General features: G+C 39.6%; 1 protein-coding gene and 1 long non-coding RNA gene across 5 annotated transcripts in view; one reads left to right on the forward strand and one right to left on the reverse strand.

The window, feature by feature from the left end:
- Positions 1–5,603, forward strand: part of LOC117243988 — a 6,234-nt gene extending 631 nt beyond the window's left edge. The window contains exon 2 of the long non-coding RNA XR_004496259.1: positions 810–5,603. This is a non-coding gene — a long non-coding RNA (uncharacterized LOC117243988). The remainder of the gene's footprint in view (positions 1–809) is intronic.
- The window catches only part of ASAP1 (ArfGAP with SH3 domain, ankyrin repeat and PH domain 1), a 143,580-nt gene that overhangs the window by 114,676 nt on the left and 11,302 nt on the right, over positions 1–17,602 (reverse strand). For all 4 annotated transcript variants that reach the window (XM_015617106.3, XM_015617107.3, XM_015617104.3 and 1 more), the window contains exon 2: positions 9,893–9,979. In XM_015617106.3, coding sequence (XP_015472592.1) covers positions 9,893–9,951 — 59 coding nt within the window. In that variant the 5' untranslated portion in view covers positions 9,952–9,979. The remainder of the gene's footprint in view (positions 1–9,892; positions 9,980–17,602) is intronic.

Raw genomic sequence — 17,602 nt, forward strand, 5'->3', positions numbered from 1 at the left:
GCGCTGACGGGCACCGCTGGCGGGCACGCGCCGCCCGCCGCCGCTACGCGCGACAACGAGGAAGCGGCTCCGCGCAGGCGCGGCCGCCGCGCCCCTCCCCCGCCCTCGCGGTTTTTGAAGGGGGGAGGCTGCCACTGCTTCGGTTTCTTATCGTAAAAAAGGGCTTTTTGGTGGAAGCTGATAAGGCCGGGGGGTGCTGGGCTGCCGTACTGTCCTAAACGGGAGAACGAGCTTCCCGTGCCTTCTGGCAGCGGGGAGGGACCCTGCCCGCCTCGGGCTGCGGGTTCGCTCCCGGTCCAGGGAACCCCCAGGGCGAGTCAGAGGGTGCTGCTTTTTCTCCCTCAAGTCCGGCACAGCCGCTTGAAGCCCCGTCCGCCGGTGATGTACAGCCGAGGATTCGTGCAGCCTCTGCCGAGGGAGCCATCCCTCTCGGCACTCTTGACTGCAGATTTTTACACTCCTTAGACTTAGTTAATTTTTAAGAAGTCTTGCTATGATTCAGAGAAGTCCTTGAAGTTGCTATTGCCGATTTTGCGTTACTAGTTCTGTTCCTGAACCTTTCCAGAGCAGAGCTGAGCGCTGCCGCGGCCGGGTCGCACAGCCCAGCGCGGTGTCTCAGCAGCAGCGCCGGCCCGAGCCCTGAACCGCGGGCTTACAGCCCTGTGTCCTCTCACAAGCACTATTTCTGAGTAGTTAACGTGTCCTTTATCCATTATTGCATCATGTAACTCAGGGAACTGACAGACAGACAGCTCTAATTACTTTTATCTTTTTTTTTTTTCCTTTCCTTTTTTTTTTTTTTTTTAAAGCTTAGGTTTGGGGTCCCATATGTTCCTTTCTAAAGAAGGCTAAGTCTCAGGAGGCTCAAGTAATTGTGGTCATCTGCTGCATCAATGTGATTTATTTAGCCATACTGTGTGATTTCCTCCTCCTTGTATTTGGGATTCTTTCCACAGAAGCTGGGACATTCAGGAATGGTAAACATTCTCAAATCTGAACAACTGAGAATGAACAATATTATACGGCTGTATCCATTTCAAAAGATTTTATGTTCTCTGTATAAGCACCTACCACATTATAATCCAGTTAGGCTTGTACATTTTTTTGTATGTAATTCTAATAAAATGTCTATGCAATTCAAAAATAGTTGACGGTATCAGCTAAAAACTGCAATGATTGCATACGGATAAAAAGGAGATACCTGATTTGAGTATACCCATAAAAAACTATTTCTATGCAGTTCTGCCAGCAAAAATATGACCAATACTCCTGAGCAATGGTCCTGCCTGAACATGTTTCTGTGATTTCACTGCCTTAGCAGAAGCCCTCCATATGGCCATGTGATTGCTGCTGCTGCTGCTTCACGTGATCCAGCGTTCTGGCACAAAGGCTCTGAGCTCGTACAGATGATTGTTAAACGTCATGAGACTGTGAAAGGTAGAGTAGGCAAGAGGAGGAGGAAGCCAAGAAAAGAATTGTGTGGGAGTTGCACTGAAAAATGGATCTGGGCAAAAAAAATGAAGCACTGAAGAAGCAACGGGAGAGGCAGGAAGAAAATTGATGATGGTGTTCATAAAAGCAGTGGAGGAGGAAGAGAGACCAAGAAGATAAAAATGGTTGGTGGCATGAAAACAGTATGGAAAGAAGAGTAAAGAACTGGCTGGGGGGTTGGGCCAGGGAAGAGCTGTTCGTAACATTCAAAAGAGATGTTTTGTCCTAGCCTGCTCGGAAGCTGGATGGGTGAGGGCCATGGCCCAAGGGCCAAGCAGGGTCTCTGTGGTCATCCCCTGTAATTTCCTGCCAAACATCAATCATGGGCTATCACACAGCTGTTCCTGGGCCAGACTGGTGGTCTGCACGTCAGCCACAGTGTTCACATTAGGAAGATTCCTGATCCCTCGCTGTCAGACTTCAAGTGACGATAAATGCATCACACTGATGGACAAACTGGTTTAATTAATTGGGAACTCTCACTGTTAGGGCTGAATTGTTCTTCTTCAGGCTGAAGTTATTGAGCTTGACCATTAATCTCTGGATTGTAAAATAACCTCATCTGCTATCTCAAACAAATCCCCCCAGAAGCTGAACATGCTGTTAAAGACCTAATTTCTTTTATACTATTTTGTGAAAATTTAAACTACAGAATTGAAAAGAATGTTCAAATAATAAAGGGAATGGACAGGCCAGGGAAACGGTAGCAGAAGAGTGACAGAAGTGAAGGCAGAGCAGACAGTAAGTGCAGCTGAGCTTTTGTTTCCTCATCAGGAAAAAAGTTGCCTTCTAAAATGATATATTAAATGTATAAGAAATAGAATAAATACAGAAGAATACTGGTAAGTAAAGACAATGGCACAAGGCCTAAAAATGAAAAAGGACGATCGTAATTGCCTCTTGGTCTGTTTTTGACAGTTCTGAAACTGTTTGCTCTGTCAGAGAGAATACAGTGCTCTGTTTTGCAGCTTAGAAGCAGCATTTCCCCTTCCCCTATTCAAATGTTAGTAGAGAAAATAGCCCTATAGGCATGGCCTCTTTAGACTTGGATTATTTTCATTTAAACTCACTGGAAGTACGATCAGTTAACTAATGTGATGTTAATAAAAATAAATTATACAAGCTGCCTGTAAAAACTGTGCTAATGTTTAAACTAGTCAAATTATGTAAGTATTTCAAATAGCATTTAGTGAATTTCAGATTTAACCATGTTTCCTGTTTTGAATTGCAATCAGTATCTGAGATTCAATTCTAAATTTGTCAGATGCATTTCTCTATAAATTGTCACTAACTGAAATCACTGTTTCACTTCACAAATGTCAAAGAATAATCATCAGAGTGTGAAAGTTACATTTCACAGCGTATGCTGTAACGCTGTCTTAGTCTGTGCTAGATCCTGGGTGAGGCTGTGCCACGGCCTTTTTCTCATGGAAAGTTTGCCAATGAAGTTCTGCTTTTCTCACTCCCCTTGGTATTCTGAAATGAAATCTCCTTGTCCACCCTGGACAAGCTAATGCCAGTGAGGATCATGCAAGCAGCACTGGAAATCACTTGCTCCTTACTGCTGATGCATTGCAGTCAAGGAAGTTGTGGTGTCTTGTCATCCCACTCAATCCACCCAATCCACTTGATTCCCTGGCTTTTACTGTGATTGCAAACAGAAGAGTTAATTACAGCAAATTGACAATAATTCTGCAGTACTGCTGATAGTCACCATGCTTAGGCAGAGGCTAAGGACCAGTGACAAACTACAGACACAGGTGTTGTGCAATAAACTGAATAGCAATTATAGTATTTTTCATTTTACAGTATTTTAGAAAGCTTGTATTTAGATTGAGGTCATCAGTTCACTCACAGGAGCTGAGCAGGAGTGAACAGGTGATGATGTAGCCATCACTGTGAACTTTGCAGCATGACCAGTATGTACCAGAGGTGAAGAGTACATGGCACTTGCATAGCTCTTCACATCATCAATGCAATTAACTACTGGAGCCACACAGCACTGAGGTAGAGAACAGCAAGATTATCTTTCCACTACAGATAAGGAGCCAGATAGATGAGCTTGTGGCCCTGCTGTGCTTGTGGCTGTCTAGCTTCAGTCATGCAAAGTCAGCTCTTCAGGGTATCAACACCTCATCTGGGCTGAAGCTGGTGGTGAATCTCCTGTGGGATGTGATTATACTGCCTGCAGAGAGCAGCCCCAGGACTGCCCTGAGGTCATGCTTTCCTGCTGCATAGGAAGCAAACTCACAGATGCAAACTCAGGTGTGGTTGCTGCTTGGTTTTTGGAAACAAGCTTGACCCAACTCCCTGGCTGTGCACCAGTGTGTTGTCAAGCATGCTCAGACAAGCTGCCTCCAGGGCAATTTGCAACCTCTCAGTGTGGCAGTGAAGTGAGTTGTTACCTGGAGAAGGAAATCACTGCACACATCGGTTCTGTGCAGTGACTCCTTTTGATTAGTACAGGTGTAGTCATGGCAGGATCTCACATGTCAAATTCAGGGGGTTTTGATTCTCAAGTATGAACAGTGATGATGCCTTTTTGCAAATACAGGTTTACAACTACACTCATTTCTTGACTTGCATGATTCCCATCTTGGCTATTACTGCAGATGAAAGTAGTGATTTTATAATATAATAGACAGTAGTATTTATAAAATACTAAAATAAAATATTAAATAATTGAAATGCACATGCTTTTCTTAGTAAACAATATAGTTGTTCTTTTTATGCTCCTTAGCCTCTCCACAAATGTGGAGAGTGTCACGAGCTTAGCAGCAAATAGCAATAGAAGTAGTGGTGTGCTAAAATTCATCAGGAAAATATCCCTAGGCTATGTTTTTCTACTACACTACTATCCTGGATACGTTTGTGGTTTGGTGTTAGATTCATCCATTTCAGCTAAACACAACAGTCAGCAGTACTTCCCATCCTCCTCCTCCTGATCCTAGCTCACTTTATGAGATCATTGTATAACATCAGATATCCATGGATTTGATACCTGATAAAGCTGATTTGAAGTTCCCTGAGAAAATATCTATATGGTAAATTGCTGTTCCTACATTTTTATAGTTTTACTTTCAGACAATTCTGACAAAATTAATGAGAAAGGCTTATTTAAATTTATGGTCATAAGTACTAGAATATCTACAAATATTTCTGAATATCAGCTCTTCTCATTTGAGTTGGATGCTGGGCTTAGAAGACAAAAGAAGCTTCAAATCAACAAGAATCTCAGCAGGATGCGTTATGCTTTTGGTTTTGGAATATCTCATGTGCTATAACTCGGTAAACTTTTTTTGTTAATGGAACTCTCATGGTTTTGTTTTGCTAAGCAAAACCACCCCATTTATGTAAGGACAAGTAACATCATCACTTTGTACTTCAGCGGGAAATGTTTAGTCAGGAGGCGTTTCACCTCCAGGAGCTGTGTCCTCTCAGAGGACAGTCAGACGGCTGACAGCCTTCTACAAAATGTAACAACTATGTATTTTAACCTGCAGTGTGTTTACACGTTTAATATCACATAAGTGCATGATGTACTTACAGGAAAAGGCAAAATCTATTTTAAACACTGAAGCCTACATCACACATTGTGACTGGTGCTAATTTGCTCTAAGGGAACTTAGATGGTGAACTGCAGTGGTTCTGCTTGAGAAAGAAGGCTGTTAGCTTTGACATTTGCAAACAAACCTTTGAAATGATTGTGTTACTGGGACAGAATAGTCAGGTTAACTTTCAAGTAAAAGAAACCTTCTTGCCTATGTTGCACTGCTGAACATGAAGAAGACCAAAATCCAGGTCCAGCAAACATGCTTACTGCAATTCTGTGTTTTTTAAGAGACAATATCTGCCAGTGTGGCTTATGAAGTACATGAACTGTGTCAAAAATTTGTGCTGCTGCTGTGACTGTTTTGAATACAAGAATCAGCTGACTTCAATTTTAATATTGGCATCTCCCAGCATTTGTCTTCATCTGGTATTTAAAATGAGATACGAAATGTCTCAGAAACTACATGTTATTTTAAAAACCTTTTAGCACTTACAATAGTGGCTTAAACAGAAGGTTCTTTTTGCATTCTTTCAATATTAAAATGATTTGCAAAAAGAGAGTCCATTGTGTTCTCATTATAAGTGGCATTTTAGTAGCATTAAGATCTTGTGGTTTTAACGCTATGTGGACAAAATGAAAAAATGATTAAATCAAAACATCAGAAACATTGTGCTGAATTATATATTTTGCATCTTATTTACTTGAATGTCTTGGGCAAGTAGCTTGGCTGAATGATAAGGAAGCTCAAATAACCATCTCAAAGGACAGCTGAAAATAACAGCACTGAAAATGAATTGCAGCTTTGAGTTACACAAGATTAAGCTGACTAATCTGCTGATTCAGTTTTGCCTTTGTTTTTTGGTTTTGTCATGCAAGATCAAGTGTCAAGCAGACAAACACATAAAGTCATCCCAGGCTCCCAGTAATAACAACAAGCAACAGGCTGTTGCCACCAATGCACTCTCCGAAGAGAAAACAGCAAAATGCTCATCTGCAGCAAGAGGCAGCAGGCTCAGGACAGACAGGTTCCTTTTCTTGTTACAGGTGTACTGAATTTGGTATTTCTATTTCACAGATTTTTTTTTTTGTTAGAGATGCTCATTTAAGAAACCTTACTTCAGTTCATAGGAAGTGTAATAATGCATATGAAAGATGTGGAGGGGAAGCCATACAAGGAGCAGCTGAGGTCACTTGGGCTGCTCAGCCTGGAGAGGAGGAGTCAGGGGAGATCTCATTGTGATCTCCAACATCTTCACAAGGCAAAGAGGAGGGGCAGATACTGACCTCTTCTTTCTGGTGCCCAGAGACCTGACCCAAGGGAATGGCTGGAACTGACATTGTGGGTCCCTTGCAACTCAGGATATTTTATGATTCTGTGTGTCAGGAGACAACAGATTAAAACACAGCTCTTCCAACATCTACAGAATATAAAAGCACAGCAGTATATTCTTCTATATGGACTGGCTTTTGGACAGTCCAAAGATATCAAGCTCTTATGAGTGCTGAGGGATAAGAGAACTGTCCGTGGAGCCACTCACAGTTGGATATTAACCCTTGCCCAAGTGACAATAATGTTTATTACTCACAGAGATGGTCAGGCAAGAACTGCCCACCCTGAGAGAGGTGGTGTTCCAGCAGTACCCACCATCACTGCCCTGGTGAGGCTGGGGAACACCACAGGGAAACCTGGGCCCGGTTATCCTTGCATTCCTGACAATGAGCAGATCTATGAAGGGATGTTGGGAAGGGCACTGCAGACTTGTTGGCATGAGAGCAGGCCATGCCAGTGGGATTGCAAAGGAAAAGATGAAGCCAGTAAGTCATTAAGGGATACTCCAATTGAAAGGAGATAAATAAGAGTCCTTCCAAAGAAGGAGTCATAGTAGCTGGATGCTTTTTTTTCTTTTTATTTTTAATATGAGAAATAGCAATGACTAAATTCATAGTCTGATACTGCAGAAATGAACATGTTGCAGGGCAGCTGGCATAGCAGGCTCTCCAAAATAAAAAGAGAATGAAATAAAGCCTCAACCCACATTGCAAACATTTCAATATTTTCTCTTTCCCTCTGGAAACGATATGTCTGTGTCATTACCAGACACATCTCTGGTTCTACCAAAGCTGCTAAATGTATGCTGATGGCAACATGCAGCGTTTTGCCTGCAGTGAAAAGGAAGGTTCAGACCAAAATGAACCTGGGAAACAGTTGGAGAATGAAATAAAGGCTCTGTAGACCTGGGATCATATCCTTGAGCTGCCACTCATGGCTCTGACATGGCAACTGATTGCTGTGTGCATCATTTCTCTATCTGTGGAATGCAGACAATTACATTTATTTTTCTAGGTGAAAGCACACTGGGCCTTTTCAGCTGAATACTGCTGTATCAGAACTAAGTATTTTTAAGATATATTTTATTGTAAGAGTTTAAAAAAGTAGCTGAGGGATGAGAAGGACTCTTCTCATTGTTTGACTCTCTCAGTCTATACAATTTTTTCAGCACTTTTTTGAACAGACAAAAATGTTTGGCAGATGAATGAAAGGGCTTCTTTCTACTAGTTGTTAATGCTGTGAAAACATAAATCAGAAAGATCTGGGTTTGTGAGGGACTTCTCCCTCTATATTATAGTTTTACTAGCATTACTTTGTGGAAGAAGAGGAACTAAGACCCCCATGATAATAAACAGAAATCATTTGTGCTTTACACAAGCTTTGCTAAGACACAGTTTGCAGATGTGAATGTGTAAGGGCCTACTGAGTTGAAGTTTAAATGCTGTCTTATAGTGTTGTCTGAGCATACTTTATTTCTCATAATTTCCTAAATAACATCTCATTAGAGAAAGGCTGGAAATAAATCTGCAGATGTTGGATGTTATAAAAAAGGTCCTTGCAACCACTGAACATAGCACATCTGTGTTTCCCTTATATAAGCTACTGTTTTCAAGGATGCATCACTTGGGCAGACTCTAGACTTTAAAGTAGCATAAGAAATTTTCAATTCAGGAGTGATGTGTTTTGGGTTTTGTCTGTGGTTATTTTGCTTGCATATTTGTTTGTTTTATTAAGGAAACCAGAATGTTTAACAATACATAAGATCTAAAAATTTGTGGCACTTCTCCTCTATGCTCAGGCAAAATTACTCATATTTAAAGTTATGGTTTGCAGATGTTTGTAGATGTTTGAATATTGAAGTCGTAGGGTTCTGGTAAAACCCAGAATGACAGATAACCATATGGAAGTTTTTGGAAACTGGTCTTGCTGTGTGTACCAAATTTCTGCTGGGCCAGTGTTCACATGGTGCTAAATGAAAAGTAGCAGTGTAGAATTTTAGTTGAGAGGTCCATCACAGCAGCTCCTTTTGCTGATTACTCATTTGCTTCTACTTTTAACTACTGAATTTGAGCTTCCAGCTTCCTAAGTTAACTGGTGCTCCATTGGCTACTGTAGAGGGTGACCATCTGCTCATCTGTTCTGCTCTAAGGATTTTTTTTAAAGCAATGCTGATCTCAGAAAATCTGAAAGGTCAGCAGGAAAGATGTAAAAAGTCTTCAGTTCCTAAAACTTTTGCAGGAAAATAAAAATGAGCAGGGGAAAAAAATATTTCTTGTCTTTATGAATAGAAAAGGCTCACTGTAACCTTGTTTTTGTCAAGTTAATCAGTGTCGGGTAAAGATCCTATAAGTGTCCCAGTCATGGGAAGAGTTTCAATGATGGTTTGCACCTCTTCAGGAGCTTCAGTCAAGCCATAGAACTGTAGGAAATTTGGCTTCATTCATTTCAGGGATGTTAGCACTACCAATTTTCTTTTTGATGGCTGTGTTTTATTTTTTTCCTTCAAGGAAATTTAGGAGCAGTAGGATATAAAAATGTAAGTGCCATTTCAAAATCAAATAGGAATGTCCAGCTTAATAGTTCTATATTTTTTTAAAATATGACTATTTGACTTCTGAACTTTTGCTTATTTAAGGTCTTGTGGACTCAAAAAGGAAAAATATGTGTAGCCATGTGACAAAGCAAGTGCGCCAAAGAAGTATTTATTCAGTTTTGAGAAGATCAGCAGCAGTGATTCACCCTCTTGGCTGGTCTGGAATAGGACTGCAATATGGTCAACTGATTCCCCCAGGGAGGAGGAAGGGATGAAAGTCCCACACTGCTCTGTGGTCACACAGGGAGCAGTGACCTGTGCCAGGGTAGCTCCAGCCTGTGCATCCAGTACAAAGAAAACTTCAGCCCTAACCATCAGTATTGTTGTTGTGGGGGATTCAAGTTAGGCAATCCAAATGTAGCTTTTAGTGGTTCAGTGAAAAGAGAGTGAAAACTTTAGAACAAGAGAACTCACCATTCAGAGACTGAATAAACAAAAGCATATTTAGACAACTGTGTGTTATTCAGCACTTTACATCATGCAAAGAAGAGAATTCCTCCTCTTTTCAAGCCCCTGCACAAGTCTTGCCATAGATTTTTCAGGCTGATCTGAGAGATTTGTTATTTCCAAAGTTAAAACAACATCAGTTGAAAGGAGTTACAATGTCCTTTGTATACCCTGCCCCCCTCATCCAGCTTTGAAATCTATGAAAGCAAAGCAAACTATGCAATAAATCTTGGTGTTTGTTCCAATAATTGCTCAGGTGACCAATGCTTTGTAAGGATTTACTGATTTATTGGAATTTTTGATCCTTGAAACCTAATCAATAGGTTAGACTTTTTCTGAGGAACACCCACTGTAGTAAAGTCTAAAGTGACATTAAGCAGAAAAACCCCACTGGTGGGTATTAGAATTGATAAAACATCTGGTCTGCTTTTTACTCTTTAAACTAGTTATTTATATTTATGACTTTTGTCTTTCTTACCGATTCCATAGTGAATCTCTTGAAGAAAAACTTGAAAGCCTGGATGCTGAAGATCTCATGTCTCATCTGTCACAACCAGAAACCTACCTAGATGAGGAGAAAAGATCAAGTAAGTAAAACTGACCAAAGCTATGGGACTGACAAAGTCACTTATTTAAACAGTCAGTTTGAAACAATGTGTGTTAATTCTTCAGTGATGGAAATTTATCTTACATTTTTTGCTTGCTGCATTTGATATTTTGAGTTTCATTGTGGTAAAGAGATCCATTAGAAATTCCCTGAAAAAGAACACCTTGTTACAAATTGCTGGAGGAGAGCTTCACTTAGCTGGCTGGGAAAACTCTTTGTCTAACTCAATGTGGCAACTACTCAGTCAGGTGCACTGAGTGCAGTGCTGGTAGCATTGACTGTCCAAGTTGTCTGACACTTCAGAAGACCCTGTTTTCTGATATAACCTCAGTCTAACCATTCAAGCTGAAAATTTCAATGTCAGGTGTACGCACAAGACTGATCTTTTTTGGAAGACAGAGATAAGATCTGAAGGATAAAGAGACTGGGAACAAGAAGTGTTCTGACGGGGAGTAATCCTGCATGTAGAAGAGGGCAGGAGTGTGTGGGGAGACAGTCATAGCAAGATATGGATGAGTGGTCTCACGGTTTTTCATCAGGTTTTTTCTGCCATTATATTCCATACTCTTTCTAGTTTAAGACTTGTGTTGCTGTGGGGAAAGGAAGGTGCTAAACATGGTGCAGAGCCCTGAGCAGGTGGGTAGGGCTGGCATATACTTTTCACTTTGGGACATTCTGGACTGATCTTCATGTTTGGACCAAAGGGACAAGCTAGAAAAAGATTGGCAGGGGCTTGAGGCTAGATATGGGTGCTGGGAAGGAGAATATTACACAGAAGCCATTGCCATGAGATGGTAAAGCAGGGAGACTGGGGCAAGCCCTGTGGGAGAGGGATGGGGGCTGCATGAGCTTGCACATGGGAGAGGTACCATGAGGATGAGGTCAGGGTCAAACAGAGGGGCCCAAGCAGAAGGGGAGTGGGAGAGAGCCATCCCCATGTTTCACCCTTGAATTAACCAGTCTGCCCATTTTCACTTGAGCATATCTCTTTATTCCTTGATTCCATGAGGAAAAACACAAATCCTTCTCCATGAGTACTTTTTTTTTCTTAACCTTCTGTCTCAGAGAAGCAACGTTACGCCTGTTGACCTATTTCCCCAGAGACTGCTGTAGTTTGTTTATGGGGTTTGTCCTGTTTGTTTTGTGTTTCCAGATATGTCGTGTGGGTCTGGAGGTTTTCCAACCCTTAGCATTAAAAATAACACAGAATAATCCCTGTCTCCAAGACATATGAGATTCAATTAAAAATTGTGGCATACAAGTTTTTGGATGGAATGTTAGTATCTCTCTTTTCCCTTCTGTTTCTGAGCCTTTAAGATGCTTTAAAGTGATGTTGTCAAGAGCTCTTTTATTATTAAGAGGGTTAGACATCTTTTTTACCAGCAGATTCCAGATTTTTACATGCTGGCTGGAAAGGATCTGAGATTTTCCCAGGTATGCCACCAGCTTGGCAACACAGGAGGAGAAATGGTTACGAGCATTGCTCATAAGGAGGAGGTGTGTCCCTTGATTTGAAGTGTGCAAGAGGAAGAGTATCTGCCTCAAATCAAGAATATTCTGCTTGAATATTGTGTTACATCCAGGAAAGTTGTGTGAAGGCAGCCCTGGCACTGTGCTGTGTTTTTGTGGATTGGGAAAGGCCTCTCCTGGCAGACAAATGAGTACCACCATCTTACAACAAACCCATAGCCACTGGCAACCCTGGATGTGACTCAACCCATGATGACATGTTTGCTGGTTCTTTAATTTTACAGCACACCTCTTCCTTTTAATTATACTATTCATCTCCTTAGGCAAAAAAAGCATCATCATAGGTTTATGTTATTCAAATCAAAGCAAGAAATAAAAAATATATAATGGCTCATTACTTTCTAAATCAGTTGCTGACCTAAGTTTACAAGTAACTATGATTGACATTGAACTAAATTTTAAATGGATGGAAATTTATTTTCTGTAAGTCTAAAAAGTCACAGAATTTCTTATGTCTGCTATAATAGGCTATTGAATATTATTTAATTGCTCATTTGCTGTAAGTGGCATAATGAGGATTTTCAGTTAGATCTCAGTGGTTTAGAATGATTATATTCCCTTTCTAGGTCTCCTACTCATTTTGGGGCATCTTGATACAATAGCAATCAACAAATAAATTAAATATCGAAGAAATCCAGAAAAACATTTATAAAGAAATCAAGTTGGTTGAAGTTATCATCATTGATTGATGAGAAACAACACTGAGAAGGAAATGTATGTGGCTCTCCTACAGAGAGGAATGGTGGTCCAGTGATGAAAGTGCTCATGTGAGTTCAACACTGACTCAATGACCTTGGACAATATATTAGGACATCATTCAGATGGCAAATTCCTCAAGCCAAATACCCATTAGAGTAATTTATCTGGGTAAAGAATATTTGAGGCTAAATACAACTTTTCTCAAACCCTTGACCCAATGACAGTAGTAGAATTTGGGCTGTGTCAAGACGGTGTTTTGACTCTTCTTCACACCCCCAAAAAAACCCCAAAACCAATGCTCCCTGACTGTCCTTGGCAGTGTGGAGATAACATTACCAAATTTGTGGAAAATCCTTATATATGACAGTATGTGAGTGGGAGCAGGGAGTGAATATGAAATATAAAAGCCCAGAACATATAGAGAACAATGAAAACTGGAGAAATATGATTGCCTTTCACCCAGGAACACCTACACCTGAAAAGAGAAAGTCTAGTGGGGCTTAAGTAAGGAGGGGGCCTAACTGAGAACAGGGTGACATTAATGGCAGCTGGGTGACAACTCGACACAATACAGTAATACAATAGCAGATTCTGTGAGTCCTTGGATGAGGAAAGCATTTGTTCTTGTGCCTAGTTATAAATACATACAATTATATTAAATTAATTGGTACAACCTAAGTGCTTGACTAATCCTAATGCTTAACTAATAAGTATAATGAGTTGAATCCCCATATTTTTAAGGTTTTAGAACAGGGTAAATGTTGTGGAAAGCTAATGGATTCTCAGGAAGAGAATAAAGAATTGTGAATATATTGGGCAATAATAAAAAAAAAAATTACGCAGGGATTTTGCAGAGAGGAAAATATCAGGATTTTTTTTTTTTTTTTACATTCTTTAATTACCTGAATTTGATATTGCTTAAATTCTGTGTGATTTCATGTGTAAGTCATTTAATGACCTACTTTATCTTGCTTTTTGTTTTAGAGGACTTTTTTTCTTTCATAATAGACTATATGACCTGAGTAGCAATAATATAAATCTGTATCTTTCATGTCTAATGACTATTTTAGGGCAAATACTAGCCAGCCAATTTTCTCATATTCCTGAACTAGAGTTAGCCTAAATAGAAAAACTCAAACAAGCAGAAGTTAATATTGTTTCTACAGTCACTGATATAACAACAATAGTAGTTGTGCACCACCATGCTGAAAATCAACTCCCTTTATGTCCAAACAATAGCGTGAATCACAGAAATCTGACCTTGATATACAAATGTGATCATGTAGTAATTATAGCTCTTGTGCTTTCTGTATAAACAGACTACTTCATCTGGAAATGCTGTAGGGTACTGCTTCATTCTGCAATTTTCAGCAAATGACTGAGCAGAAAGCTTTTATATCCCAAAAAGCTTTAAAATAAAGCAGGTAGAAAAATCTTATTTCCCACAAATGAAAAAAATGAGCTGGTTATTTGAACAGCAGTGAATCAAGTCATTGTTCTATCCACGTTCTGTTGAAAAGCAGGTATTGCAAATTTGAAGATTGTCTTCAAAATCACATTTTGCAAAGGTTATTAAGACACTTTCATGGGCAAAATATGGAACTAAATTACTCAGTCCAAGTGGTAACTGACATGTTCTTTAACAACTGTGAGGTTAACAAAAATATTTTTCATTTCATGCCAAAATCTGCTTGTTCTGTTTCTGTCTGTGTTGGTATCATCCAAACAGGATCTGACAAACATATGTTCTTTGGCTTTGCCCTAATCCATGATTTGGATAACACTATTAAGATGTGGTCTAACAAACTTCAGGGAAGCAAGTCTGAGGATATTTATCTGTGGACTTGATTTAAGTATGTCCTAAGCAATAGAAGCTCCATCCAGACCTCATGAATTAGCTGTATGTGTTTTCAGTGTTTTCTTAAAAATATATGATCAAAATATTAGCATGCTTATAGACATGGGCTGAATCCTGAAAGAAAACAATAATGGAAAACTAACCCAGCACAGAACCTAGAAGTGATCCTGAAGGGCTGAGTGACATCCTCTTGATGATGAGTCCCCACTTATCAGGGTTTCCAAGAATGTCAGCTGCTGTGGTTTTAATCTATTCAATCATTACTGTGATGATTTTGGAGAATTCTAGTTTCTTAATCAAAATTTTGGTTAGTGACACAAGTGCTACCAAAGTTCATAAGTAATACGTAAGTAGTAATATATAAGTATTATAGATTTTTCTTTTCCCCAGGAAAATTTAAAACCTGAAAAAATATCAAGATAGCTTTATTGAAATAAAATATATTTTCCTTAATTCCATCCTGAATGGCATGCAATGAGTAATGAAAATAGTAATAAATTGCATTACTTTTCTCTGATTTTTACAAGGAATTAACAATTCTGGTGTTTTGCATGGATTGATGTCAAGCTGAGAGGTATTAATCCTCACATCATTACACCAAACTTTTAAATATATTGGCAAAGTATGAGATTTTTTCTATTCATCTTGAAATACCCTCATGTTTGAATATGTATGGAAAATCAACTTAATAATTCACACCTTTTCTCTCATGGTGCTTTTAGAAATAGCAACTGATTAAAAAAGAAACTAGTTTTAGGAGATGGTTATTACTGTTAGAATGGAAATTAGTGCTCTGCCTCATGTGATATAATTGTCATACGATTATGAAATTATCATGGATGGGCTGTGCAAGTGCTATAGAACAGTAGCTTGGAATTCATGATGCAAAACACAATTCTAAGATTGAACAGTTTTTCCAACCACAGGATCTTAGAGCACATTGCTAGAGAGGGCCAGAGGGCTCAAGGGTACTTGTGTGGTCATCTGCTGCTGTCTTGTTCAGAGGTGAATTTTCTTTAAGACTCAGATATATGACAAAGATTTGTGTAAATATTTAGACTGAATGACTTTCTAGTCTTTGGAGCCTGTCTTTCATTATTTGTCTAAGGGCTTCAGGATGGTGGTATTGTGAGTTAAATCTCCTTGTATCCACTTAAGAGTGACCTTTTTATCACTTCTGACTATATCCATCAGCTGTTTCTTGGGCTCAGGGAAGAATTTTCATTTTGTGGAGGCAGCACCTAATCAGAGTGTCTGCTTCCCTGTCTGCTGCCCAGCTTCACATCTCTGGAGGGCTTTCACTGATTTTGTCAAAGGTATTTTTTAATATTTGATGACAAGGTTGCTATTCACAGTCCAAGATTTTGAGTTATAATCCACTTCTGAAAACTCAGAGGGGCTAATAACACACAAGAGTGCTTCCCATCTTCCCTGTATGCTTAGTCACTGCTTAATTATTTACTCAGTACAAAGTTGATTGCAAAATACCCTTTGCATGGTATATATAGATTAATAATATAATGTGAATATGACATCAAGCCCTCTTTTCAGTGCCCCCACTTGTTCTCAATAGCCACTGATTGTGGGCTAAAATCAAGATCAGTCATTTGCTGTCTGAGTTTTTAGGAAGGAGTCATTATTAAAATTAGAAACTAAACCTGGTACATCTGTGTTAAAGATCAAATTGTTTCAGCACAAAAAAGTTGGGTGCATTTGAACATTCCATGTCCTTCCTTCAGCAGCTTTTCTACTCTGAGTTGGCAGCGCTCAAGCAAAGCAAGCACCACACCTCCTACTTCCAGCCTTCATTGATTAGTCAGGCACTCGTGAGGTCATGCATTGTCCTGGTGTCTGAACACCTCACAGAAGTTAATATAATTGATATATATTTGTAGGATGGCTACAGCAGACTGAAGACAAGACCGCCAGGCTCCAGTTTGTGACAAGCCCACTTTTCCTGATACAGCTCTGTCCTTCACAGTGCCTTGTTTGTCATTCCTTCCTCTTTGACATGCACCAAGCAGTACCACTCTCCTACTTAACAGCCCTGTGAAAATGTAATTTATTTTGGCTCGGTAAAACCTCTAGCCGTCTTGTCCTTCAGCAGAGTGCAGAACTATCAAAATGTCTGTAGAGAATTTCCCAAAATACAAGGCACATAGGAGCCTCAATATAGGCATTGAAATATGTTCCTAAGTATTCTCTTCAGGTCTGTATCTACCCATACAGTGAGTCATGCCCAGATCCATGAGCATGGATATTTATGTCTTTGAAATCATATGTCCTATCTACATAGAAAAATGAGATAACCTCAAAAGTTAGTGACAGAACAGAACCTTTACAACTTAACCCAAACTCAGTCCATGTAAATGGGATTCTTTACCTCCACTTTAGTGAGCTCTGACTCAACTTTTAGGCTGTGAAAGTGGGATGTATCTGACAAAGTGTCTTTGCCTTGGCTGTTCACTCCAGACTCCTTTCATCGTGACTGATGATATGGTCAACACAGACAACTGAAAGTGGGTTGCATCTCACCTCATCTTACAAAAGCAGAAGTTTAAAACAGAGATAATAAAGTAGATGTCTATAAAATCAGATGAATCACATGCCAAACTGCTTCTTTCATCCTACTGACTAAAAGAGAGTAGGGTGCTGATTCCAGAGGTGAACACCTACTCCAAAGATACTGCATGCCTAAGAACAGTGCAGCAGGGCCTTTTTATTTCTGCCTTAACCTTACCACAGACAGGTATAAGACTGTACCTCTAGTTCTACAGTCAAGAAGAGACATTAGGAAGAAGAAAACAAATTAAGAAAACCCCCAATCTTTCAATGGAAAACAACACAAAAAAAGATGATGTGCTGCCATGGATGCTGCTATATTTTCCAGTGGCTATCTAATGGGAAGTTGTACTCATCTTTCAGAATTTGTTTGACAGAAGTTACACAAAAATCCCACAACAAAATTATATGTTGTAATGTCAGTTTTATTTTTGTACCAAAATCTGAAAAAAATAACCTCTTTTTTCTGTTGTATTTGTATCAGTTTCCTGTTCAACCTCATGTAACACTACTTGGTCTGCCTGTCTTGGTAACAGCATGAATTTATACCAAGACAGAAGCAAGCAAATCATGCAGTTTTCAAGAAGGTGGGAAAGCTTTGAGAATGACAGTCTCCAGGCCTTGAAGGTAGTTAAAAATGTGGAATAAATAGCATTATATTCTCTAAACAGCTCCTGGTATTTAATAAAATGCTTTAAAAAATTACTATTACCAGCGCATTAATTTGTTAAACTGGCTAATGAATTCCTAATATCTCTGCAAGTGACAGTAGATGAGTATTTTGAATGCGCTCAGATGGGGTTGACTCATATTATAGAAAGCAGAGATGTGAATGGTGGGTATCTGGAGGTTTCTTCTGTTCTTCTGCAGCTGTGGACCTGATCTGACTGCTCTGTGAATACTTACTGAGGGAGAGGGAGAGGGAGAGGGAG

This window comes from Parus major, chromosome 2 (assembly GCF_001522545.3).
Source record: "Parus major isolate Abel chromosome 2, Parus_major1.1, whole genome shotgun sequence".
Taxonomy (NCBI): Eukaryota; Metazoa; Chordata; class Aves; order Passeriformes; family Paridae; genus Parus; species Parus major.